The sequence below is a fragment of the Pseudophryne corroboree genome, chromosome 3 (genome assembly GCF_028390025.1).
Source record: "Pseudophryne corroboree isolate aPseCor3 chromosome 3, aPseCor3.hap2, whole genome shotgun sequence".
NCBI lineage: Eukaryota > Metazoa > Chordata > Amphibia > Anura > Myobatrachidae > Pseudophryne > Pseudophryne corroboree.
Window position 1 is genome coordinate 776483303 of NC_086446.1, and position 27485 is coordinate 776510787.

Here is a 27485-nt window from a genome sequence, read left to right on the forward strand (position 1 = left end):
CTCCCTCTCTCTCTCTCTCACTCTCTCTCTCTCTCAGACACACTCAGTCTCTCTCTTTCTCTCTGCCTGACACCCTCAGTCTCTCCCTCTCTCACACACCCTCAGTCTCTCTCTCTCTCCCTCTCTGACACCCTCAGTCTCTCCCTCTCTCTCTCTCTCTCTCTCTCTCTCTCAGACACCCTCAGTCTCTCTCTTTCTCTCTGCCTGACACCCTCAGTCTCTCCCTCTCTCTTTCTCTCTCCCTCCCTCTTTCTCTCTCTCTCACACACACCCTCAGTCTCTCTCTTTCTCTCTGCCTGACACCCTCAGTCTCTTCCTCTCTCTCTCTCTCTCTCTCTCTCTCCCTCCCTTTTTCTCTCTCTCTCTCTCACACACACCCTCAGTCTCTCTCTTTCTCTCTCGCTGACACCCTCAGTCTCTCCCTCTCTCTCTCTCTCTCTCTCTCTCAGACACACTCAGTCTCTCTCTTTCTCTCTGCCTGACACCCTCAGTCTCTCCATCCCTCTCTCTCACACACCCTCAGTCTCTCTCTTTCTCTCTCCCTGACACCCTCAGTCTCTCCCTCTCACACCCTCAGTTTCTCTCACTCTCCGACACCCTCAGTCTCTCTCTTTCTCTCTGCCTGACACCCTCCGTCTCTTCCTCTCTCTCTCTCTCTCTCTCTCTCACACACACACACACACACACACACACACACACACACACACACACACCCTCAGTCTCTCTCTTTCTTTCTCCCTGACACCCTTAGTCTCTCCCTCTCTCTCTCTCTTTCAGACACACTCAGTCTCTCTCTTTCTCTCTGCCTGACACCCTCAGTCTCTCCCTCTCTCACACACCCTCAGTCTCTCTCACTCTCCCTCTCTGACACCCTCAGTCTCTCTCTTTCTCTCTGCCTGACACCCTCAGTCTCTCCCTCTCTCTCACACCCTCAGTCTCTACCTCTCTCTCACACCCTCAGTCTCTCTCTCTCTCTGACACCCTCAGTCTCTCCCCCCCTCTCTCTCTCTCTCTCTCTCTCTCTCTCTCTCAGACACACTAAGTCTCTCTCTTTCTCTCTGCCTGACACCCTCAGTCTCTCCATCCCTCTCTCTCACACACCCTCAGTCTCTCTCTTTCTCTCTCCCTGACACCCTCAGTCTCTCCCTCTCTCACACACCCTCAGTCTCTCTCTCTCTCCCTCTCTGACACCCTCAGTCTCTCCCTCTCTCTCTCTCTCTCTCTCTCTCAGACACCCTCAGTCTCTCTCTTTCTCTCTGCCTGACACCCTCAGTCTCTCCCTCTCTCTTTCTCTCTCCCTCCCTCTTTCTCTCTCTCTCACACACACCCTCAGTCTCTCTCTTTCTCTCTGCCTGACACCCTCAGTCTCTTCTCTCTCTCTCTCTCTCTCTCCCTCCCTTTTTCTCTCTCTCTCTCTCACACACACCGCTCAGTCTCTCTCTCTCTCGCTGACACCCTCAGTCTCTCCCTCTCTCTCTCTCTCTCTCTCTCTCAGACACACTCAGTCTCTCTCTTTCTCTCTGCCTGACACCCTCAGTCTCTCCATCCCTCTCTCTCACACACCCTCAGTCTCTCTCTTTCTCTCTCCCTGACACCCTCAGTCTCTCCCTCTCTCACACCCTCAGTTTTCTCTCACTCTCCGACACCCTCAGTCTCTCTCTTTCTCTCTGCCTGACACCCTCCGTCTCTTCCTCTCTCTCTCACACACACACACACACACACCACACACACACACACACACACACACACACACCCTCAGTCTCTCTCTTTCTTTCTCCCTGACACCCTTAGTCTCTCCCTCTCTCTCTCTCTTTCAGACACACTCAGTCTCTCTCTTTCTCTCTGCCTGACACCCTCAGTCTCTCCCTCTCTCACACACCCTCAGTCTCTCTCACTCTCCCTCTCTGACACCCTCAGTCTCTCTCTTTCTCTCTGCCTGACACCCTCAGTCTCTCCCTCTCTCTCACACCCTCAGTCTCTACCTCTCTCTCACACCCTCAGTCTCTCTCTCTCTCTGACACCCTCAGTCTCTCCCCCCCTCTCTCTCTCTCTCTCTCTCTCTCAGACACACTAAGTCTCTCTCTTTCTCTCTGCCTGACACCCTCAGTCTCTCCATCCCTCTCTCTCACACACCCTCAGTCTCTCTCTTTCTCTCTCCCTGACACCCTCAGTCTCTCCCCTCTCTCACACCCTCAGTTTCTCCCACTCTCCGACACCCTCAGTCTCTCTCTTTCTCTCTGCCTGACACACTCCGTCTCTTCCTCTCTCTCTCTCTCTCTCTCTCTCTCTCTCTCTCTCTCTCTCTCCCTCTTTCTCTATCTCTCACACACACCCTCAGTCTCTCTCTCTCTCTCTCTCTCCCTGACACCCTCAGTCTCTCCATCCCTCTCTCTCACACACCCTCAGTCTCTCTCTTTCTCTCTCCCTGACACCCTCAGTCTCTCCCTCTCTCACACCCTCAGTTTCTCTCACTCTCCGACACCCTCAGTCTCTCTCTTTCTCTCTGCCTGACACCCTCCGTCTCTTCCTCTCTCTCTCTCTCTCTCTCCCTCTTTCTCTCTCTCTCACACACACCCTCAGTCTCTCTCTTTCTTTCTCCCTGACACCCTCAGTCTCTCCCTCTCTCTCTCTCAGACACACTCAGTCTCTCTCTTTCTCTCTGCCTGACACCCTCAGTCTCTCCCTCTCTCACACACCCTCAGTCTCTCTCTCTCTCTCCCTCTCTGACACCCTCAGTCTCTCTCTTTCTCTCTGCCTGACACCCTCAGTCTCTCCCTCTCTCTCACACCCTCAGTCTCTCTCTCTCTGCCTGACACCCTCAGTCTCTCTCTCTCTCTTACACCCTCAGTCTCTCTCTCTCTCTCTCTCTCTCTCTGACACCCTCAGTCATCCCCTCTCTCTCACCCTCAGTCTCTCTCTTTTTCTCTCTCGCTGACACCCTCAGTCTCTCTCTCTCTCTCTTTCTCTCTCTCTCCGACATCCTTAGTCTCTCCCTCGCTCACCCTCAGTCTTTCTCTCACACCTCCAGTCTCTCCATCTCTCTGTCTCTCTCTTTCCCTGACACCCTCAGTCCCTCCCTCTCTCTCTCACACCCTCAGTCTCTCTCTCTCTCTCTCTCTCTCTCTCTCCCTGACACCCTCAGTCTCTCCATCCCTCTTTCACACACACCCTCAGTCTCTCCATCCCTCTCTCACACACCCTCAGTCTCTCTCTTTCTCTCTGCCTGACACCCTCCGTCTCTTCCTCTCTCTCTCTCTCCCTCCCTCTTTCTCTCTCTCTCACACACACCCTCAGTCTCTCTCTTTCTTTCTCTCTCCCTGACACCCTCAGTCTCTCTCTCTCTCTCTCTCTCTCTCTCTCTCCCTCTCTGACACCCTCAGTCTCTCTCTTTCTCTCTGCCTGACACCCTCAGTCTCTCCCTCTCTCTCACACCCTCAGTCTCTCCCTCTCTCTCACACCCTCAGTCTCTCTCTCTCTGACACCCTCAGTCATCCCCTCTCTCTCACCCTCAGTCTCTCTCTTTCTCTCTCGCTGACAGCCTCAGTCTCTCTCTCTCTCTCTCTCTCTCTCACACACAGCCTTTCTCTCTTCCTGGCAGTCTGCCTCTAGGGCTTCTTCATTAGATTGGCATCAGTAGGTAATGCATCTTCAGATGGTATTAACCACTGTAGCCTATAGGTTACTTAATACGGAGCTCAGAGAGAGAGAGGGATTGGTAGGATCCCTCCCCAGTAACGTCCGCCTGCACATTCACTGACGGATTGCAGCAAAAAGGACTCTGCCCCTATATCACTAAGTATGCCCCTAAATAATATTATAGCTTACCCTACCCTATAACTATACTGCCAGGTGTGGGCCGGGGTGCCGTACATTTTGCTATGCATGTGCCAATGTGGTCAAGTCTGTAAGAACATAGGGGCTAATTCACACCTGATCGCTGCTGTGCGTTTTTCCACAGTGGGCGATCAGGACTGTACTGCGCATGCGCAGGCACCGCAGTGCACCGGCGCAGCCCAGCGATCGCCTCTGCTTGATTGACAGGCAGAGGCGTTCGCTGGGCAGGAGAGGGCGGGCTGGTGGTGTTGGCAGCCGTTTTGGGGGCGCGGTCCGGGCAATGTTGGCATTCCCGGACCGTGCGGGGGACGAGCCGCGGTGGCTGTGTGACATCACACGCAGCCACTGCGACCCGGAGAGTGACTGGTAGTTCCCTGCCAGGACGCAGGAGCTGCGCTGGCAGGGAGCTACTCTTCAGGTACAAAAGCATCGCCGCCGTGTGACGCTTTTGCATCTGGGGGAGGGCCAGACATGCAGGGTGGACTAGCCATGTGCTGGGTGGCTGATCGTAGCTGTGCAAAATTCTACGACCAGGTCTGAATTAGGCCCTTAGTGTAATTAAAGGGACTATTTACTAAAGCCGAGAGAGAGAGAGAGAGAGAAAGTTCAAACCAATCAGCTCCCATCTGTCATTATTCAAGCACAGCCTGTAACATTTGCTTGATTCATCAGCCCCTATGTTTAAACAATGAAAGGAGCTGATTGGTTAGTACCTTATCTCTCTCCAAGCTTTCATCAATATCCCCCTTAATTACACCAAGTTCTGAATAACGTGACTACGTACACTGGTTAGCGATGGCTGCCAGCGCCGGCTTTATATTTCAGGCCTTTGGTGTAAAGCATCCCTAATAGCAGCATAGACATAAGGAAAGTCTGTGATTACTGACAGAGCCGCACTTGTCATGTGACAGACACCACCAGTATAGCGTTGCGTTTAACACCCACATTAAAGGCTGTCATATTGCAGGGACCCACCTGTAAGTACAATGAGGAAATCATTTATCTACGGTTTAGATGCCTTGTGGTTCTCATGCCCCCCCGGCCGCAGTATGTGAGCGGGGGAACAGGGCCGAGAAGTCATATCTGCTACATTACGTGATTTATTTCACAACTAAAGAGCTCCTGATCTTCTCCAGAGTTATATATACATGAGCGCGGCTCCATCTATATTCTGGAAAGCGGAGGATGAAACGCTCGGGGTCACATCTCTGTGTACAAAAACCCCCCTCTCATCTCAGATGTTCCCAGAGAAGGGAGAGATATTGAGGACACTTCGGAGGCTTTCTGGTGTGGGTCCTGTTTCAGCACAGAAAGGGGATACAGGAAACAGCCGGGAAGTGTGGAGGAACTCACACCCAGGCCGGCATTCCACCCAGGACCCCCTGTAAATTCTGGGATGGAAGACAGATCTGGCCATTTTTTCCATTCTCTCCATGTGAACTGTGGACGCGGCGGACGGTGACTCATTTTGGAGGGAAAAACATGCAGCGATTTGATCTGGAAGGGTCAGTTCTCATCCACTGACCATAATGCGTCTTTCACAGGCTCCGCCATTCCCACACAGTTCCTCTAACCCTAGAAAACAAACAGGCTCTGTATTTACAGCGGCGGCATTTATAGCCGACCTCTACAACGCCCCCCCCCCTCCCCGAGCCCTCCTTAGGATGCTAGTAAACAGTGCTCAAGTTAGTTTGAGAAAATGAAGATGATGTTGTCTTAAATGATAAGGAGATTCATTTTCCATGTTAGTGAACAGTGATAAGTTTTAGAGCAGGAACAGTAATGGTATCTGGTCTCTAGGTCGACAGTGTCTAGGTCGAACACTATTGGTCGACAGTAACTAGGTCGACAGGGTACAACCATATAAAATTGTGCTGTAGCTCAAGGTAGACAGGCAGGGGGATCAGAGATAAAGGCTGTAATATTGTTTGCCTTGTAGTGTTGGGCTGCCCGCTGTAATCTGGGTGGGCCTGATGTGGAGATACGTTCCGGTAGGTATTTTCCCTCTATCCCTAATCCCACCCCTAACATTAACCCCTCCCCCATGCCTAACCCTACACCCGAAGCCTAATCCTAGCCTCCCACTAGTGTCTAAACCTAACCCTCCCGGCAGCGCCTAAACCTAGCCGTTAGCACTCTGAGAATGTTGACATTTCACATGGCGACGGGGCCGGACTGGCCATCATCTGGCTTTTCTGGCAAATGCCAGATGGGCCAATGGCCTGTTGGGCCGTCTCAGCCGCACGGCATACATAGTCATGGGGGCTCCTGGTGCTCTACTTGGCCTCCCAGCAAACAGAGACACAGGGGCACACCACGAGGCCAGGCCCCCGTGACTCGTGGCCACACACCCTTAATTCATGACCACGCCCCCTAGCTGTGAGCACAGTACATTGCCAGGGCTACTTTAGAGCCCCAGTGCAGGTGTCGGCATTGTGAACATACTGCATTGACATTCTGAGATTGTAGACATTGTTTAGACATTGTGGTGCCGACATTGTGAGATTCCGCCCAGGTATACTAAGAATCTGTGCGCCTGTATGTGGAAGTCAGTCCCGCGTACCTTCCGTCCACATCCGCATCTGCCATCAGTAGTGTCTGGACATATGCCCACCTCATGCTGGTTGCAAAAGATCCATCTGAAACAGGTGCCCCACCTCCGCCCGCACACTGCGATGAAATAAGGAAGCCCATGACACTGTCCTGAGATGGAACACTTGTGTGCATTGGCATAATGTGCCCTGTAGATGATGACTAATAGCAAACCAAGGGCCTGATTCAGATTTGGCTTACATACAATTCCGATGGTCTAGGGTCTGCGGGTGTGCTCGCAGTCCCCACTTAGCACTGCGGCTTTAGGGGGACGTGTCTGGGATGGTTCTACAAGATGGGGGCGTTGGCGGATGCAGGCGTCAGGGGACCCAGATGACCAGTTCCGTCGGCCTGTCTGAGTGACGCAACACTCAGATCGCAGATGCCGGCAGGAGGCGTCTAATTCCTACAGGCCTCTACTGCTGCGTTTTCATTTTAGTTGTGCGATATTGCAGAGCTTCCCTGCGTCTGTGCAATACAGTGCAAATCGGAATCAGGCCATGGGGGTGATTCCGAGTTGTTCGCTCGCTAGCTGCTTTTAGCAGCATTGCACACGCTAGGCCGCCGCCCTCTGGGAGTGAATCTTAGCTTAGCAGAATTGCGAACACAAGAGTAGCAGAATTGCGAATAGAAAATTCTTAGCAGTTTCTGAGTAGCTCCAGACTTACTCCTACACTGCGATCAGTTCAGTCAGTTTCGTTCCTGGTTTGACGTCACAAACACGCCCTGCGTTCGGACAGCCACTCCCCCGTTTCTCCAGACACTCCCGCGTTTTATGCTGGCACGCCTGCGTTTTTCCGCACACTCCCAGGAAACGGTCAGTTTCCGCCCAGAAACACCCACTTCCTGTCAATCACACTCCGATCACTTCAACGATGAAAATTCTTTGTTCGGACGTGAGTAAATCTACTAAGTTTTGAGCTAAAATACTTAGCGCATGCGCATTTTCGCATTAATCGCTTCGTTGAGAAAATCGACAGTGAGCGAACAACTCGGAATGACCCCCCCTCATAAGTGTTCCGGTAGGGGCCACGTGCGCCGCAAAGATAGGTATGACTTGTGGAGGTGAATATATGCATTTATCGCATGAGCCAGGGGCGTAGCCAGAACTTTGTGGGCCCCATAGCAACATTTTGAAGGGGCCCCTGTCCCAACGCTGCTTTAGAGAAAACGCTCAGCAGCAGCTGTTAATTTTTACTCCCCATAGTATTGCCCTACAGTCGTTCACATTATGTCACATTGTATGGCCTCCAGTACACATTATGAGACATACAGTGTCCCCAGTACATATCATAGGTCTCATTTCTCATCCTCTATGAGGGCAACAAATAAAAAAGGAGAGTAATATGGGTGACTAGGATCAACAATGACCTAACTAGCTTTTGCTAAGCTCCTCCTAGCAAAATGTCCTCCATCTTTGGCAGAGATTGACTAATGGTTCTCTCAGCCGCTTTAACCACCCCGGCTAAAGATTTACGGTCATACCACATCATGGCAGTGTACAACTGATTATTAATAATGCTTATTTATATAGAATGACCAATTTCATGAAGAGAATATGTCATTCAGTCCCTGCTCCATTGTTGCTTACACTCTATATTGCATAACATACCTTACTAGCGCACACAGACACGGAGAGAACATATAAACTCCACACCAAAACGGGAAATTAATGCATGACCTCAGCACTGTGGGACAATAATGCTAACCACTATGCCCATGGCTTTTAGAAATATCTAAGTGCAGATTCTAGGGGAGCATAGAAACAGTATTTGCGGTATGTCTATAAAATGGGGGAAACATTTCACCTGTGCACACCAACCATACTGTCATTTAGCCCAGGGAAGGACACTGCCCCCTAGTGGCACCTGAGATGTGAGCGGAGCTTTAAGCATTGGAGGAATTTCTAGGGAGATGCATAGTATATATTTGGTATATACTGGTCTTTCTGGATAGGTTGTGGAATATGATGTAGAAGCCCGTGTACACATGTCACTGGTTATCTGAAATAAAACATTCAGACTTTCCCTTCTTGGACTCTTCCCCGCAGTCATTTGTTCTGTATCTGGTGGGGGCTGTTCTGTGGCGCTCAGCGGGGGGTTTCCTGGTATTGGCGTCACTTCAAAGATTCGCTTCCTTTACTTTCCTTGAGGCTCTATTATCCACTTCCTTGATTTCCCCTAATATACGTTCTTGTTCTGCTCTTGGCGCTCGTCGGATGGAGATTACTGCAGCAGAAAACAGGGACGCAATGGGGGCGATCGGCCTACGCAACATTTATATGTTCAAGCATTGAAAGCCTCCTTTCCTCATACATAAAGAAGTGACAAGAGTGGAGAAGTGATCCAGTGGAGAAGCTGCCCATGGCAACCAATCAGCTGCTACATAAAATTTTATAGAATGCACTTGATAAATGTTACGTTAAAGCTGATTGGTTGCCATTGGCAACTTCTCCATTGGCTCACTTCTCTACTCTTTTCATGCTCTTTATTCTTAATAGTAATTTAAGTCCATTTTGCTACCGACTTTGCAGGTGGGCCCCCATTAAGGGCCAAATGGGCCTGGGGCTGAAAATGTTTAAGGGCCTATACAGTGAAGGGGAGGAGCTCTGACCAGTGCTGTGTGGGTGCGGCCAGCGCTGTGTGGGTGCGGCCAGCGCTGTGTGGGTGCAGCCAGTGCTGTGTGGGTGCGGCCAGTGCTGTGCCATCTGCCCCATTGCTAATCTGGCCCTGACCCGGATTGGGGCGGGCCCGTCGGGAGCTTCATGATGAATGTCCACACTTAGGAAGGGGGGTACTCTGCCCCATCCCATGTCGGCACCCTGCCTTTTTGTCCTCATTATAGTACACTGCTGCAGCATATATTGGTACGGTATTGATGCACGGGGTAATACACTCCCTACTGTCAGTAAAATGGATATTAGAAGGAACTCTGTAACAGAGAAAAGTACATGGGCGTAGGCAGAGACCTTTCACACATGTAGCGGAAATCCAGGATGACTTGTAATATCTGTAATATAAAGGGGGGGGGCGCATTACTTCTTAGAACAAATGTCTTTTCCTCATGAAAACCAATGTGAGAGGCCAACACTCTGATTGCGCCATTGTCTGGATACTGGGCACTGAGGCTTGTAGCAGATCATTGGATAAAGAAGACAAATCGCTACACAGACTAAGGGGGCATTTATCAGATTGGAGTGAGAAAAATAACAAACCAATCAGCTCCCAACTGTCATCTGTCAAACACATGGCGGAGGTTTGCCCACATTTACCATATGTACCAAGCTCCGAGATGCAATACTTTACGTCTATAGATAGCGTTGCCTAATAGAACCCTGTGGGCTTCTTTCCGCATGAGTCACTATGAGGGATCCAATCAGACCCTTCCCCGCGACCCTCGTTGTGCGCGCAATTTGGTTCCAGTGCTCAAGTACTCCTGGGTCATAGACGTGGAAGCCCGATCATCACAAAGGACAGGTCTTTTTGGAAGAGCTGTCCAATAAGTGGCGGGATGTATCGCTTCCATAATGTGATGCGTAGTACATCCCGCCCAAATCGTGTACAATAACAGAATCTGATTAGTTGGTATTTTATCTCTCTCCAAGCCGCTAAATGGTGCACCTATTAGAAAGCAGGTTGCAGTAAGCATCCAGTATATACCTGCCAGCCAGCACGATAGTGTATACCGATCACCTCGAATTGTGCGCTAGATGAATACACAAAGTAAAAACTTCCATTGTCTTTATTTTACAGATCCAGGAAAATGTAGATATTTCCACCGCCAAGGCGGAGTCGCTGGAGGGCTACTACGAGGAGGCGGAGCCGTACGACGCTGCAGTTAACGGTATTTCAGGGTCTGACGCATTATATGCACCAGATGCAATTACTAGAACTATGATGATTATCAAGTAACTAGGTGCTTCATCGCGCCCTACGGGCGCTCTTCACACCGTCGCAAGGGGCTACGCCCCCTTAACCCTTGCATGCCTTTCTGGGGTTCAATATTTGTGTTATATGGAGTATCACCTGCATTCCTTTGTTAGTGGTTAAATATTGCACAATGAAAGGGTGTGCGATGGTGAAGGAGGCGCAGCCCCTTGCGACGGCGTGAACAGCACCTGCTGGCCACAATGTACAGAATGTAGCGGGTGCGGGGGATACTGCGGATGGTGTCTGTAGATGCTGCGGATGGAGGGGGGGCGGAAGTGGGGGTGGGGCCCGGATGGGGAAGGGTTGGGAGGTGCTGCGGGTGGGGGAGGGGCAGAGGAGTGGGGGATGCAGATGGGGGAGGGGTCCGGAGGCACTGCAGGTGGGGGAGGGGCAGGGGTGCCATGGGTGGGGGAGGGGCAGGTGTGGGGATGTTGCAGATGGGTGAAGGGTTCCGGAGGTGCTGTGGGATGGGAAGGGGCGGGAGTGCCACTGGTGGGGTAGGGGTCCGTAGGCGCCATGGGTAGGGGAGGGGCAGGTACGGGTGTTGCGGCAGATGGGGAAGGAGGTCCGGAGGTGCTGCAGGTGGTGGTGGGGCAGGTGCGGGGGTGCCATTGGTGGGGGAGGGGTGGGTGAGGGGGGGACCGCGGATGGAGGAGGGTGTCTGCAGATGCTGCGGGTGGAGGGGGGCAGGTGTGGGGGAGACATATAAGGGGGGTGAATGGTGGAGGGGGCCTGGAGATTGCTGGGGGTGGTGAAGGGGCGGAGGAGTGGGAGCCGCGGGTGGTGTAGGGGGACTGGAGGCATAGCATGTGGGGGAGGCGTGGAGTGCCGCATGTGGTGGAGGGGAAGGTGCGGAGGTGTGGTGCATTGGGGAGAGGTCTGGAGGTGCTGCGGGTACTGTACCTGCCAAAAAGGTAGTTGGAGGGTATGCAGTAACAGGGCCAGGACAGGGGTGACAGGGTCAGAACAGGGTTGACTGGGCCAGGACAGGGGTGACAGGGTCAGAACAGGGGTGACAGGGTCAGAACAGGGGTGACGGGGCCAGGACAGGGGTGACGGGGCCAGGACATGGGCGACGGGGCCAGGACAGAAATGACAGGGACAGGATAGGGGTGACAGGGTCAGTGTAGGGGCGGCAGGACCAGGACAGGGGTGTCAGGGCCAGTATAGGGTTGACAGGGCAAGCACAGGGGTGATAGGGCCAGGATAGGGGTAGCAGGGCCAGCATAAGGGTGACAGGGCCAGGATAAGGGTGAAAGGGCCAGGATAAGGGTGAAAGGGCCAGGATAAGGGTGGCAGGTCAAGGCCAGGGGTTACAGGGACATGACAGAACACAGGGCACGGGAGAGATTGGTATTAGGGACAGAACAGTGGTGACAGACAGATGTGTCTTACCGGAGTCACTGCTGCTGGCTGCTGCTGTTCCACTCCAACCTGTTGGCATCTGCTGCTGGTGGAGACTTGGCATGGCTGACTCTCTTAGGCTGTATTCCTGCTTCCTCTGCCCTTCCGCATCACTCCCCCCCTCCTCAGTCACACACCGCAGACCTCGCGCAGCTGCCGGGCACTGTGGTAAGGTGAGACTGGAAATGACTGGTTAGCCCCCAGGAGATGCTGCGGCTGGAGGGAGGAGGGAGTCATAGCATGCACGTGGCGTGGACCTCATGGCTGCTGGGCACTATGGTAAGGGGAGACTGGGAGTGACTGGTTAGCTCCCAGGAGACGCTGATGCTGGAGGGAGGAGGGGGTCAGAGCCTGCAAGCAGCGCGGACTTCTGCAGCGCTACCCGCCGGCTAAAGTGTGTGAAGGAGCTGGGCGCAACTCACTGCGGGTGGCAGCGCTGCAGCTAGCGGTGGGGTTGCAGGGGCTGGAGATAACAGAGGCAGTACGGAAAGTGCACAGCGGCTGGTGACCCACAAAACTACAGCTAAGAAGCGTGGAGTGTGCCAGAATGTGACGCTCCTCCCTGCCAGAGAGACCATGCTGAGTATGCCGATGTGGGGGGTCAAGTATGACATACCCCCTCACACACCCCCATACCTCCCAAATGTCCCGATTTTCGCGGGACAGTCCCATTTTTTGGGGTCTGTCCCGCTGTCCCACCCGCGGGTTGCAGTGTTCTGCGGGTGGGGGGGGGGGGGCAGTTGGAAAGCTCCTGTACTCGCTGTTTTGCTTAGCAGAGCAGCGGTGAATAGTGGAGACGGAGGGAGAGGGGGCATCAGGGGGTACGGATTAAGGGGGGGTTCCAGCAGCAGAGCCGGATTAAGGGGGGGGGGGCAGGCGGTACGTACCGTTGGTTGGCCCCACAGTTTTAGGGGGCCCCCTGGCTGGAGTAGCTCTGTCCCAGCTCTGAAGCTCCCCCGTCCTGCCAGCAACAGCGGCAGCATTGTGCTACAGTCAGCACACGCTGCTGCGTATTGGCAGGTCTGTGGTGTTGCAGGGAGGCAGCAGTCTCCCTGCTTTCTTCTGCCTGTGCGGGTGTGTAGGGGTAGCGACCACCTCCTCTGGATTTACCTCTAGCTGAGGGGCCAAAATACCATTAAAAAAAAAATCACGGAATTTGCATAATGGGGCGTGCCTCGCGTCCCGCGATTAGGCCACGCCCCCAACCCACAGCAGGCACAGCAATGAGATAGGGCTCCCCTGTCTCAAGTACCCTGTGCCCCCCGGACTCATAATCAGCCCCTGGGGACATGCCAGCAGCTCACAGAGCGCTGGGCACGCCCCCTCACTGACAAAAACAGGGACCCTCCCGTGAAGCCACGCCCCCTTTTCGCTGTGTGTGTGTGTGTGTGTGTGTGTGTGTGTGTGTGTGTGAAAGCTGGGAGGTATGCACCCCTGCCTGTGCCATGTCCATACTATCTGCTTCTGCAGCTGCTCCTAGTGTCCTATAGATTTGGCCAGATCTGTGACTCATTTGACTAACTCCGCCCACTGTTGTGACTCCGCCCAGCGTTAGCAAATGAATCACAAGATCACAGATCTGGGCTATTATATAGGAGATTATTACATTCTGCACGAGGCTGTTTCCATTGTCCAGTCATATATACTGTAATGATGCTGCTGCTTATTGCACCTATGTACTGCGCGCCTGACGCTGAGCGGAATACAAGTGTTACATCTGTCATTTTCAGTGCATATCATATCTACACGTTGGCATAACTCTGCGTAGCAGGTGTCCTGCACACACTCTCTGAACTCTGCCCCGTTACAGTCACGCCCCTTTAGTCACAAGTGTAGATGCAATGGAAATGCCCGCGATTCTGCATCTTTCTAATAAACATATGTCTAACTCTGCACCAGGTCCAGCATCTACCCATCGCAGGGCCGTAACTACGTGTGTGCCGGGTGTGCCTGGCACCCAGCACAGTCACCCTGAGGGCGCAACTGGCCGCATCCCCATTCCAGCGGCATTGTAATGAGTCAAACTGACTCATTACAAGACTCCTAAGCAAGTAGACTAGAGGATCAGTAGCTCCGGAGGCAGGGGAGGAGGAGGAGGAGGGAGGGGGACTTGGGAGCCGCAGCAGCGCACTGTAATTGGTGGCGGCGCCGCTGCAGCTGTCCCTCTCCTTCCACATAGGCTGGCTGCTGCCGCTGTGAATGCTAGGATGCGCTTCCCTCATTCTAGCATTCACAGCGGCGGCGGCCAGCCTATGTGGAAGGAGAGGGACAGCTGCATGCGGCGCCGCCACCAATTACACTGCGCTGCTGCGGCTACTGAGTCCCCTTCCCTCCTCCTCCCCTGCCCGGGATCTGCCAGCACCGAGGAGCCTGACTGCCTGAGCTAGCGGGGAGAGAGTATCTATCTATCTATCTATCTATCTATCTATCTGTCTGTCTGTTTGTCTGTCTGTCTATCCATCTATCTATCTGTCTGTCTATCTGTATGTCTATTATCCAAGGCCATAACTAGGTGGCAGACAACGCATATGCCTGTTTTAATGTGTGAAAGGTGTATGCCGTAATGTGTAAAAAGGGGACTCTGCCATAATGTGTAAAAAGGGGACGCTGTCTGCCGTAATGTGTAAAAGGGCACACTGTCTGCCGTTATGTGTAAAAGGTGGACGCTATCTGCCGTAATGTGTAAAAAGGGGGACTCTGCCGTAATGTGTAAAAATGGGACTCTGCCATAATGTGTAAAAAGGGGACACTGTCTGCAGTAATGTTTAAAAAGGGGACGCTGTCTGCCGTAATGTGTAAAAGGGGACGCTGTCTGCCGTAATGTGTAAAAGGGGATGCTGTCTGCCGTAATGTGTAAAAAGGGGGACTCTGCTGTAATGTGTAAAAGGTGGACGCTGTCTGCCGTAATGTGTAAAAAGGGGGACTCTGCCGTAATGTGTAAAAGGTGGATGCTGTCTGCCGTAATGTGTAAAAGGGGATGCTGTCTGCCATAATGTGTAAAAAGGGATGCTGTCTGTTGTAATGTGTAAAAAGGGGGACTGTCTGCCGTAATGTGTAAAAAGGGGGACTGTCTGCCGTAATGTTTAAAAATGGGGATTCTGACGTAATGTGTAAAAGGTGGACGCTGTCTGCCGTAATGTGTAAACAGGGGACGCTGTCTGCCGCAATGTGTAAAAAGGGGGACTCTGCCGTAATGTGTAAAAGGTGGATGCTGTCTGCCGTAATGTGTAAAAAGGGGGACTCTGCCGTAATGTGTAAAAGGTGGACGCTGTCTGCCGTAATTTGTAAAAAGGGGACGCTCTCTGCCGTAATGTGTAAAAAGGGGACACTGTCTGCCGTAATGGGTAAAACGGGGACACTGTCTGCCGTAATGTGTAAAAGGGACGCTGTCTGTTGTAATGTGTAAAAAGGGGGACTGTCTGCCGCAATGTGTAAAAAGGGGATGCTGTCTGCCGTAATGTGTAAAAAGGGGACGCTGTCTGCCGTAATGTGTAAAAGGGAATGCTGTGTGGCGTAATGTGTAAAAGGGGCTCTACCTGCTGTAGTGGTTCTACTGTGCGGCGTAATTTTAATAATGGAGACTACTGTGTACCGTAATATGAATTTGTATTATTTTGTGGCCACACCCCTTTCCCTATTTTACATAGGGGGGGCGTCGATGCCGTTTCTTGCACACAGCGCAAAAATGTCTGCCGTAATGTGTAAAAAGGGGACGCTGTCTGCCGTAAAGTGTAAAAAGGGGACGCTGTCTGCCATAATGTGTAAAAGGGGACGCTGTCTGCCGTAATGTGTAAACGGGGAAGCTGTCTGTCGTAATGTGTAAAAAGGGGACGCAGTCTGTCGTAATGTGTAAAAAAGGGACGCTGTCTGCCGCAATGTGTAAAAAGGGGACGCTGTCTGTCGTAATGTGTAAAAAGGGGAACTGTCTGTCGTAATGTGTAAAAAGGGGATGCTGTCTGTCGTTATGTGTAAAAAGGGGAACTGTCTGTCGTAATGTGTAAACAGGGAAGCTGTGTGTCGTAATGTGTAAAAAGGGGACGCTGTCTGTCGTAATGTGTAAAAAAGGGACGCTGTCTGCCGTAATGTGTAAAAAGGGGACGCTGTCTGTCGTAATGTGTAAAAAGGGGAACTGTCTGTCGTAATGTGTAAAAAGGGGACGCTGTCTGTCGTAATGTGTAAAAAGGGGACGCTGTCTGTCGTAATGTGTAAAAAGGGGGACTGGCTGCCGTAATGTGTAAAAAGGGGGACTGTCTGCTGTAATGTGTAAAAAGGGGGACTGTCTGCCGTAATGTGTGAAAAGGGGGACTCAGTCATATATACTGTAATGATGCTGCTGCTTATTGCACCTATGTACTGCGCGCCTGACGCTGAGCGGAATACAAGTGTTACATCTGTCATTTTCAGTGCATATCATATCTACACGTTGGCATAACTCTGCGTAGCAGGTGTCCTGCACACACTCTCTGAACTCTGCCCCGTTACAGTCACGCCCCTTTAGTCACAAGTGTAGATGCAATGGAAATGCCCGCGATTCTGCATCTTTCTAATAAACATATGTCTAACTCTGCACCAGGTCCAGCATCTACCCATCGCAGGGCCGTAACTACGTGTGTGCCGGGTGTGCCTGGCACCCAGCACAGTCACCCTGAGGGCGCAACTGGCCGCATCCCCATTCCAGCGGCATTGTAATGAGTCAAACTGACTCATTACAAGACTCCTAAGCAAGGAGACTAGAGGATCAGTAGCTCCGGAGGCAGGGGAGGAGGAGGAGGAGGGAGGGGGACTTGGGAGCCGCAGCAGCGCACTGTAATTGGTGGCGGCGCCGCTGCAGCTGTCCCTCTCCTTCCACATAGGCTGGCTGCTGCCGCTGTGAATGCTAGGATGCGCTTCCCTCATTCTAGCATTCACAGCGGCGGCGGCCAGCCTATGTGGAAGGAGAGGGACAGCTGCATGCGGCGCCGCCACCAATTACACTGCGCTGCTGCGGCTACTGAGTCCCCTTCCCTCCTCCTCCCCTGCCCGGGATCTGCCAGCACCGAGGAGCCTGACTGCCTGAGCTAGCGGGGAGAGAGTATCTATCTATCTATCTATCTATCTATCTATCTATCTGTCTGTCTGTCTGTCTGTCTGTCTATCCATCTATCTATCTGTCTGTCTATCTGTATGTCTATTTATCCAAGGCCATAACTAGGTGGCAGACAACGCATATGCCTGTTTTAATGTGTGAAAGGTGTATGCCGTAATGTGTAAAAAGGGGACTCTGCCATAATGTGTAAAAAGGGGACGCTGTCTGCCGTAATGTGTAAAAGGGCACACTGTCTGCCGTTATGTGTAAAAGGTGGACGCTGTCTGCCGTAATGTGTAAAAAGGGGGACTCTGCCGTAATGTGTAAAAATGGGACTCTGCCATAATGTGTAAAAAGGGGACACTGTCTGCAGTAATGTTTAAAAAGGGGACGCTGTCTGCCGTAATGTGTAAAAGGGGACGCTGTCTGCCGTAATGTGTAAAAGGGGATGCTGTCTGCCGTAATGTGTAAAAAGGGGGACTCTGCTGTAATGTGTAAAAGGTGGACGCTGTCTGCCGTAATGTGTAAAAAGGGGGACTCTGCCGTAATGTGTAAAAGGTGGATGCTGTCTGCCGTAATGTGTAAAAGGGGATGCTGTCTGCCATAATGTGTAAAAAGGGATGCTGTCTGTTGTAATGTGTAAAAAGGGGGACTGTCTGCCGTAATGTGTAAAAAGGGGGACTGTCTGCCGTAATGTTTAAAAATGGGGATTCTGACGTAATGTGTAAAAGGTGGACGCTGTCTGCCGTAATGTGTAAACAGGGGACGCTGTCTGCCGCAATGTGTAAAAAGGGGGACTCTGCCGTAATGTGTAAAAGGTGGATGCTGTCTGCCGTAATGTGTAAAAAGGGGGACTCTGCCGTAATGTGTAAAAGGTGGACGCTGTCTGCCGTAATTTGTAAAAAGGGGACGCTCTCTGCCGTAATGTGTAAAAAGGGGACACTGTCTGCCGTAATGGGTAAAACGGGGACACTGTCTGCCGTAATGTGTAAAAGGGACGCTGTCTGTTGTAATGTGTAAAAAGGGGGACTGTCTGCCGTAATGTGTAAACAGGGGACTCTGTCTGCCGCAATGTGTAAAAAGGGGATGCTGTCTGCCGTAATGTGTAAAAAGGGGACGCTGTCTGCCGTAATGTGTAAAAGGGAATGCTGTGTGGCGTAATGTGTAAAAGGGGCTCTACCTGCTGTAGTGGTTCTACTGTGCGGCGTAATTTTAATAATGGAGACTACTGTGTACCGTAATATGAATTTGTATTATTTTGTGGCCACACCCCTTTCCCTATTTTACATAGGGGGGGCGTCGATGCCGTTTCTTGCACACAGCGCAAAAATGTCTGCCGTAATGTGTAAAAGGGGACGCTGTCTGCCGTAAAGTGTAAAAAGGGGACGCTGTCTGCCATAATGTGTAAAAGGGGACGCTGTCTGCCGTAATGTGTAAACGGGGAAGCTGTCTGTCGTAATGTGTAAAAAGGGGACGCTGTCTGTCGTAATGTGTAAAAAAGGGACGCTGTCTGCCGCAATGTGTAAAAAGGGGACGCTGTCTGTCGTAATGTGTAAAAAGGGGAACTGTCTGTCGTAATGTGTAAAAAGGGGATGCTGTCTGTCGTTATGTGTAAAAAGGGGAACTGTCTGTCGTAATGTGTAAACAGGAAAGCTGTGTGTCGTAATGTGTAAAAAGGGGACGCTGTCTGTCGTAATGTGTAAAAAAGGGACGCTGTCTGCCGTAATGTGTAAAAAGGGGACGCTGTCTGTCGTAATGTGTAAAAAGGGGAACTGTCTGTCGTAATGTGTAAAAAGGGGACGCTGTCTGTCGTAATGTGTAAAAAGGGGACGCTGTCTGTCGTAATGTGTAAAAAGGGGGACTGGTTGCCGTAATGTGTAAAAAGGGGGACTGTCTGCTGTAATGTGTAAAAAGGGGGACTGTCTGCCGTAATGTGTGAAAAGGGGGACTCTGCCATAATGTGTAAAAGGTGGACGCTGTCTGCCGTAATGTGTAAAAAGGGGACGCTGTCTGCCGTAATGTGTAAAAAGGGGGACTCTGCCGTAATGTGTAAAAGGTGGACGCTGTCTGCCGTAATGTGTAAAAAGGGGACGCTGTCTGCCGTAATGTGTAAAAGGGGACGCTGTCTGCCGTAATGTGTAAAAAGGGGACGCTATCTGCCGTAATGTGTAAAAAGGGGACGCTGTCTGCCGTAATGTGTAAAAGGGGACGCTGTCTGCCGTAATGTGTAAAAAGGGACGCTGTCTGTTGTAATGTATAAAAAGGGGGACTGTCTGCTGTAATGTGGAAAAAGGGGGACTGTCTGAAGTAATGTGTAAAAAGGGTGACTCTGCCGTAATGTGTAAAAGGTGGACACTGTCTTCCGTAATGTGTAAACAGGGGACGCTGTCTGCCGTAATCTGTAAAAAGGGGATGCTGTCTGCCGTAATGTGTAAAAAGGGGACGCTGGCTGCTGTAATGTGTAAAAGGGAACGCTGTCTGCCGTAATGTGTAAAAGGGGCTCTACCTGCTGTAGTGGCGCTACTGTGCGGCGTAATTTGAATAATGGAGACTACTGTGTACCGTAATATGAATTTGTATTATTTTGTGGCCACAACCATTCCCCTATTTTACATAAGGGGGGGCGGCGCTGATGCCGTTTCTTGCACACAGTGCTAAAATGTATAGTCACGGCACTGACGCATCGGTAAAGCACAGAGATGCACTGCAGTATATGGATCTGTATTGGGTACAGTTGGGCCACGGTGAAGCCATGCACCAGTTTAAACAAGCACTATACATCACGCCCAATGCGTTTCAGCCTCCTAGGATGACAAACAGTCATTATACATCACGTCCAATGCGTTTCGGTCTCCTAGGATGCCAAACAATCGGTATACTGTACAACATGACCAACGCGTTACAGTCTCTTGGGATGCCAAACAATTACTACACATCACCTCCAATGCGTTTCAGTCTTCTAGGATGCCAATCACTATACATCAGACCCAATGCGTTTCAGTCCCCTAGGATGCCAAACAATGACTATACATTACCTCAATGCGTTTCAGTCCCCTTAGATGCCAACCAATCACTATACATCATGACCAACGCGTTTCAGTCCCCTAGGATGCCAAACACTATAAATCATACCCAACATGTTTCAGTCCCCTAGGATGCCAAACAATCACTATACATCACGGCCAACACGTTTCAGTCCCCTAAGATGCCAAACAATCACTATAAATCATGCCCAATGTGTTTCAGTTCCCTAGGATGCCAAACAATTACTATACATCACAGTCAATGCGTTTCAGTCCTCTAGGATGCCGAACAATCACTATAAATCATGCCCAATGTGTTTCAGTTCCCTAGGATGCCAAACAATCACTATACATCACGGCCAACACGTTTCAGTCCCCCTAGTATGCCGAACAATCACTATAAATCATGCCCAACGTGTTTCAGTCTACCTAGGATGCCAAACAATCACTATACATCACCCCCAATGCGTTTCAGTCTTCTAGGATGCCAATCACTATACATCAGACCCAATGCATTTCAGTCCCCTAGGATGCCAAACAATCACTATACATCACCCCCAATGCGTTTCAGTCTTCTAGGATGCCAATCACTATACATCAGACCCAATGCATTTCAGTCCCCTAGGATGCCAAACAATCACTATACATTACCTCAATGCGTTTCAGTCCCCTTAGATGCCAACCAATCACTATACATCATGCCCAATGCGTTTCAGTCCCCTAGGATGCCAAACAATCACTATAAATCATGCCCAACGTGTTTCAGTCCCCTAGGATGCCAAACAATCACTATACATCACCCCCAATGCGTTTCAGTCTTCTAGGATGCCAATCACTATACATCAGACCCAATGCGTTTCAGTCCCCTAGGATGCCAAACAATCACTATACATTACCTCAATGCGTTTCAGTCCCCTTAGATGCCAACGAATCACTATACATCATGCCCAACGCGTTTCAGTCCCCTAGGATGCCAATCACCATACATCACGTCCAACGCGTTTCAGTCCCCTAGGATGCCAAACAATCACTATAAATCGTGCCCAATGTGTTTCAATTCCCTAGGATGCCAAACAATCACTATGCATCACACCAACGCATTTCAGTCCACCTAGGATGCCGAACAATCACTATAAATCATGCCCAACGTGTTTCAGTCCCCTAGGATGCCAAACAATCACTATAAATCATGCCCAACGTGTTTCAGTCCCCTAGGATGCCAAACAATCACTATACATCACCCCCAATGCGTTTCAGTCTTCTAGGATGCCAATCACTATACATCAGACCCAATGCGTTTCAGTCCCCTTAGATGCCAACGAATCACTATACATCATGCCCAACGTGTTTCAGTCCCCTAGGATGCCAAACAATCACTATAAATCATGCCCAACGTGTTTCAGTCCCCTAGGATGCCAAACAATCACCATACATCACGGCCAACGCGTTTCAGTCCCCTAGGATGCCAAACAATCACTATAAATCGTGCCCAATGTGTTTCAATTCCCTAGGATGCCAAACAATCACTATGCATCACCTCCAACGCGTTTCAGTCCCCCTAGGATGCCGAACAATCACTATAAATCATGCCCAACGTGTTTCAGTCCCCTAGGATGCCAAACAATCACTATACATTGCCTCCAATGTGTTTCAGTCCCCTAAGATACCAAACAATAAGTACACATCATGCCCAACGCGTTTCAGTGCCCTAGGACATTGTTGGTACAGTGCCCGGTGATGCTGATCCCAGGAGGTCTACCAATACACAACTACCAAACGGCACATTGTTAGCACAGAAATGTCACGCTGTGTATTATGACCTATGAGGATCCATATCCTGCAGCTTTTTACTACTGTATATACTGTCATGCATTCAGTTCCTACTGTATGACAAAGCCACAGCAAATCTTCCAGTGAAAATAATAAAATAAAAAGCCAGTTTTGAGAAGAGGCTGTTATCGTGTTGTGATCAGCGCTCACGGTCACCGCCGTTATCTGTGCAACAAGTGAAGGACACTCTCTGTTTATGATGATCTCTGTGTGGTGTGTCCTCTCCTTATACACCCGATTCTAGCTGCAGAGCAAACACTGCCAGTATCTCTGCATGTGGAACAGACCATTCTGTAATACATGGTGCAAACAGAGTCCTTCATTCTGCATGCAGGGTAAACACAGGCTGTTTTTGCATGTAGACGACGCATGCTGGAAAGCTTTTTTTTACACTGCGACTTAGATATGAGTCTGAACATGCCCCACTCAATTTTTCTTTCCATTTTGCTTCCTATCCGCTCACTGTGTACTATAGACGCCGGGCTGTGACACTACACACACATAGGAATTGGTGTTACACACGTAGAATGTCAGAAATGAAGCACAGCGGAACTTAGAGCGAGGAAAAGCCGCAGCCGCTGTAACCTAGCGCCACATACACAGATTGGGGCTCACTCAAACACAGATGTACAAGTGTCACACATCATATGGATCGGTGTAATCTAGCAGTGTAGTTTTGGCACTTCAATAGTTTTACATATGTGAATAAGACGCACATATTGAGCGTGAAAGAGGCTTGGTGCAGCCGAATCGCCCGGGACCTTGGCTGAGAGAGGCAGTTTGGTGCTACTGAAGCCACAGTGTAAAATGACACACCTCTCACTTATTTTACAGAACTATTCTTTTGACTGTCTGCGGACTGATGGGCTAATTCAGTAGGGATTGCAATTGCTTTGCAATGCAAATGCAGGAGGAGGTGCCGTCGCAGTGCAGATTGCGAGGCCAAGGAATCTGCGTCTGGGACGCAGACCGTAACCTCACTACTCCTGGAAAACGGGGGCAATGCGCTTTTTCCACAAAGCCGGCTGCCCCTGTCCCTCCCTTCCGAACGCCTTTACCTGTCAATCAGGCAGAGGCTGGGAAGTATAAATTAATCATTTTTATAATAAGGTAACAAACTAAATATATCACCGTTACTTAAGCTACTGATAAGTGACTTGAATGATATTTGGAGAAACTTATAATAGAGCCAAGGTTGTTGTCAGTCACTAGGTTTGCAGAGGGAAGTAGGGGTTGTTGTCAGTCCCTATGTTTGCAGAGGTAAGTAGGGGTTGTTGTCAGTCCCTATGTTTGCAGAGGGAAGTAGGGGTTGTTGTCAGTCCTTATGTTTGCAGAGGGAAGTAGTGGTGGTTGTTAGTCCCTATGTTTGCAGAGGGAAGTAGGGGTGGTTGTCAGTCCCTATGTTTGCATAGAGAAGCAGTGGTGGTTGTTAGTCCCTATGTTTGCACAGGGAAGTAGGGGTGGTTGTCAGTCCCTATGTTTGCAGAGGGAAGTAGGGGTGGTTGTTAGTCCCTATGTTTGCAGTGGGAAGTAGGGGTGGTTGTCAGTCCCTGTGTTTGCAGAGGGAAGTAGTGGTGGTTGTTAGTCCCTATGTTTGCAGTGGGAAGTAGGGGTGGTTGTCAGTCCCTATGTTTGCAGAGGGAAGTAGTGGTGGTTGTTAGTCCCTATGTTTGCAGAGGGAAGTAGGGGTTGTTGTCCGTCCCTATGTTTGCAGAGGGAAGTAGGGGTTGTTGTCAGTCCCTATGTTTGCAGTGGGCAGTAGTGGTGGTTGTTAATCCCTATGTTTGCAGTGGGAAGTAGGGATCATGAACGCTACTGTAACATTAGTAATTCACCCATAACCCATACCTCCCAACTTTTGAGTTGACCAAGGTGGGACAGTAACGCGTGCGCCGGAATTTTGGGGCGTGGCCTCACAGTAAGGGGCATATGCCTAATGGTAAGGGCTGCGATTGCAAACCACACTCCCTGTTTTTGTCAGTGTTGGAGCATGGACAGCGCTGAATGCCCCCTGTCCCTCTCTTGTCGGGGAATAGACGCTGTGCGCATGGCATCTATTCACCGCTGCTCTGCTCGGAGCAGCGAGCGACAGGGGGGGGATCTCCCCCCCACCCGTGGGACACTGCGATCCGCGGGTGGGACAGCGGGACAGACCGTGAAAAACGGGACTGTCCCGCCAAAATCGGGACAGTTGGGAGGTATGCATAACCTATTAATGCCTCATTCCCATCATGTGATAGCAGAGCCTCCTCCCAAAGTCAGGACAGATGAAAACTCTATTTATAAGGAGGATTGCTGTCACCCAGGAGTGGGAGTACACACATTAGGGTCACATGCTCCCCCAGGCTCCCTACTGCTTATACAAATCATTTATCAAGTGCAATGTCCAAATATTGTTGCTGCCGGCCGCTGCGGTTTGTTAATTGCTCATAATCTCCCTTCCCTTCCTCTATTACATCTGTGGGTAACAATTACAATTTTCTATTACACGTTCCTTCCACTGCCAGTTTCACTCTGTGGGGTCTATGGGGGTAATTCAGACCTGATCGCTCGCTAGCTGTTTTATGCAGTCCTGCGTACGCATAGTCGCCGCCCACTGGGGAGTGTATTTTAGCTGTGCAAGTGTGCGATCGCATGTGCAGCCGGGCGGTACACAAAGATCTTGTGCAGTCTCTGAGTAGCTCTGAACTTACTTAGCCGCTGCGATCACTTCAGCCTGTCCGGTGCCGGGATTGACGTCAGCCACCCGCCCTGCAAACGCTTGGACTTGCCTGCGTATTTCCAAACACTCCCAAAAAACAGTCTGTTGCCACCCACAAACGCCCTCTTCCTGTCAATCTCCTTGCGATCACCTGTGCGAAAGGATTCTTCATAAAACCCATCGCACAGCAACGATCCGCTTTGTACCCGTACAACGCGCCTGCGCATTGCGATGCATACGCATGCACAATTCTGAACCTGATCGCAGTGCTGCAAAAAACGCTAGCGAGCAATCAGGTCTGAATTACTCCCTATGTACTAAGCCTTGGTGAGCGATCAAGTGGAGAGAGATAAGTTCCAGCCAGTCAGCTCCTAACTGCCATGTTACAGGCTGCGTTTGAAAAGTGACAGTTTGGAGCTGGTTGTTTGGTACTTTGGGGCAGGTGTGCTAAGCCGTGGAGAGAGATAAAGTACCAGCCAATCAGCTCCTAACTGTCATTTTTCCAACACAGCCTGTAACATGATTGGCTGGTACTTTATCTCCCTCCACTTTATAACTCTCAAAAACGTAGTACATCTTCCCCTGTGTATTTTAAGAAGAACTTTCCGCCTCGCTGCTGTTTTGTTTTAAACAATTTATAAATGGAGTTTTAATTCCGTCCGATCTTTCGGAGAGTTACTGTATGTTGGGGAATTCAAAATGATTTTTTTTCACAGCGTTTTGTTGCGTCGTCTAAGACAGAACCATGGAGCATGTTTCATGAACAGAAGGATGTGAGGATTATCCGGCTGCTGGCTGACATGGAGATGAATATAAGGACATAAATAGTTGATTAATCTCCAGGGCCTGCCAGTGACTCCTTGTAATTTACATTCTTAGACATTACATAGAAAATCCTCATTTTCTCCCCTTGCGGATGTGTCCTTCTTTCCTCCCGGCCTCTGTTCTCTCTGCGGGCACAGGATATATAGGTTTCTCTGCGGCACAGGGTATATAGGTTGCTCTGCGGTCACAGGATATATAGGTTTCTCTGCGGGCACAGGATATATAGGTTTCTCTGCAGGCGCAGGATATATAGGTTGCTCTGCGGACACAGGATATATAGGTCGCTCTGCGGGCACAGGATATATAGGTTGCTCTGCGGGCACAGGATATATAAGTTGCTCTGCGGGTGCAGGATATACTGCACAAGTTGCTCTGCGGGCGCAGGATATATAGGTTGCTCTGCGGGCACAGGATATATAGGTTGCTCTGCGGGCACAGGATATATAAGTTGCTCTGTGGGTGCAGGATATACTGCATAGGTTGCTCTGCGGGCACAGGATATATAAGTTGCTCTGCGGGTGCAGGATATACTGCATAGGTTGCTCTGTGGGCGCAGGATAAATAGGTTGCTCTGCGGGCACAGGATATATAAGTTGCTCTGCGGGTGCAGGATATACTGTATAGGTTGCTCTGCGGGCACAGGATATATAGGTTGCTCTGCGGGCACAGGATATATAGGTTGCTCTGCGGGCACAGGATATATAGGTTGCTCTGCGGGCACAGGATATATAGGTTGCTCTGCAGGCACAGGATATATAAGTTGCTGTGCGGGCGCAGGATATACTGTATAGGTTGCTCTGCGGGCACAGAATATATAGGTTGCTCTGCGGGCACAGGATATATAGGTTGCTCTGCAGGCACAGGATATATAAGTTGCTCTGCGGGCGCAGGATATACTGTATAGGTTTCTCTGCGGGCACAGGATATATAGGTTGCTCTGCGGGCACAGGATATATAGGTTGCTCTGCGGGCACAGGATATATAGGTTGCTCTGCGGGCACAGTATATATAGGTTGCTCTGCGGGCACAGGATATATAGGTTGCTCTGCGGGCACAGGGATCTGTGTTTCTGAATATCTATATCACAATAAATACTGGTACCCTATCCCCCCGCTGCCTGCTGTGCTGTACAGTCTGCCATGAAAAGAGCTTTGTATCCAACTTTGCAGAGAGCCGGCTGGGAGGCCCGGCAGGGCTGTATGCTGCGTCTCATTGCGATAACGCTTCATCTCCGTTATTATATCAGGCTGCTAGTGTACCCAGTAGCAGGCTGCTCCTAAGAGCTTGCAATTAAGAGGGAATTAAGGGATGATTCAGACTTGATCGCTGATGTGCGTTTTCGCACAGAGGGCGATCAGCAATGAACTGCGCATGCGTATGCACCGCAATGCGCTCACACGTCAGCCAACAACAACGGCCAACAGGATGGTGCGAAAATTTCATTTGCACGGGTGTTCGCAAGGTGATTGACAGGAAGAGGCCGTTTGTGGGTGGTAACTGACCGTTTACTGGGAGTGTCCGGGAAAACGCAGGCGTGCCCAAGCGTTTTCAGGGAGGGTGTGTGACGTCAGCTTCGGCCCCCATCAGCCTGTTCTCATCGCACTGGAGGAGTAAGTCCTGGGCTGCGCACACACTGCACACAATGGATTTTTGCAGCTTGGCATACACTTGTGATCGCACACTTACACGGCGAATTTACACTCCCTCTTGGGCGGCGACTATCTGAACGCAGGACAGCAAAGTTAGCAGCCCAGCGATCAGATCTGAATCACCACCTTTATCCTGTTACAACTTTTTGCATGCAGGGAAAATATTGTATCTATCTGTTGTATCTAACTGTCCTTAATTTAAAGGGACTGTCCCAAGTTTTAAAGATTTGTCCCTTGAAATGTCCCTGTTTTTCAGTGTTGGCCAACTGCACATTACAGTTACTGACTGATTATTCTGAATGCCCTGCTTTCTGTAATGAGTGCCGTGTCCCGGGATTACAGCTCACACTCACCAAGTTCCATCAACATGTTCGGCCTCTGCAAACCACAATCAGGGCTGGTCATGTCTTCTAAGATAGCCAAGGGCAGCGTAGTGGTTAGCATTGCTGTCTCACAGCACCAAAGTCATGGGTTCAATTCTCGGTCAAGGCACATCTGCATGGAGCTCTTATGTGGTTGCGTGGGTTTCCTCCGAGTACTCCAGTTTCATCCCACACTCCATAAACATATTGGTAGGTTATTTGGCTTCTGCCCAATTAAATTACCCTAGTGTGTATACAAGTGGTAGGGAAT

At 50.5% G+C, this 27485-nt stretch overlaps 1 protein-coding gene across 2 annotated transcripts in view; it reads left to right on the plus strand.

The window, feature by feature from the left end:
* The window catches only part of AFAP1L2 (actin filament associated protein 1 like 2), a 187305-nt gene that overhangs the window by 84768 nt on the left and 75052 nt on the right, over window positions 1-27485 (plus strand). For both annotated transcript variants that reach the window (XM_063962546.1, XM_063962545.1), the window contains exon 5: window positions 10179-10269. In XM_063962546.1, the coding sequence (XP_063818616.1) occupies window positions 10179-10269 (91 nt within the window). The remainder of the gene's footprint in view (window positions 1-10178; window positions 10270-27485) is intronic.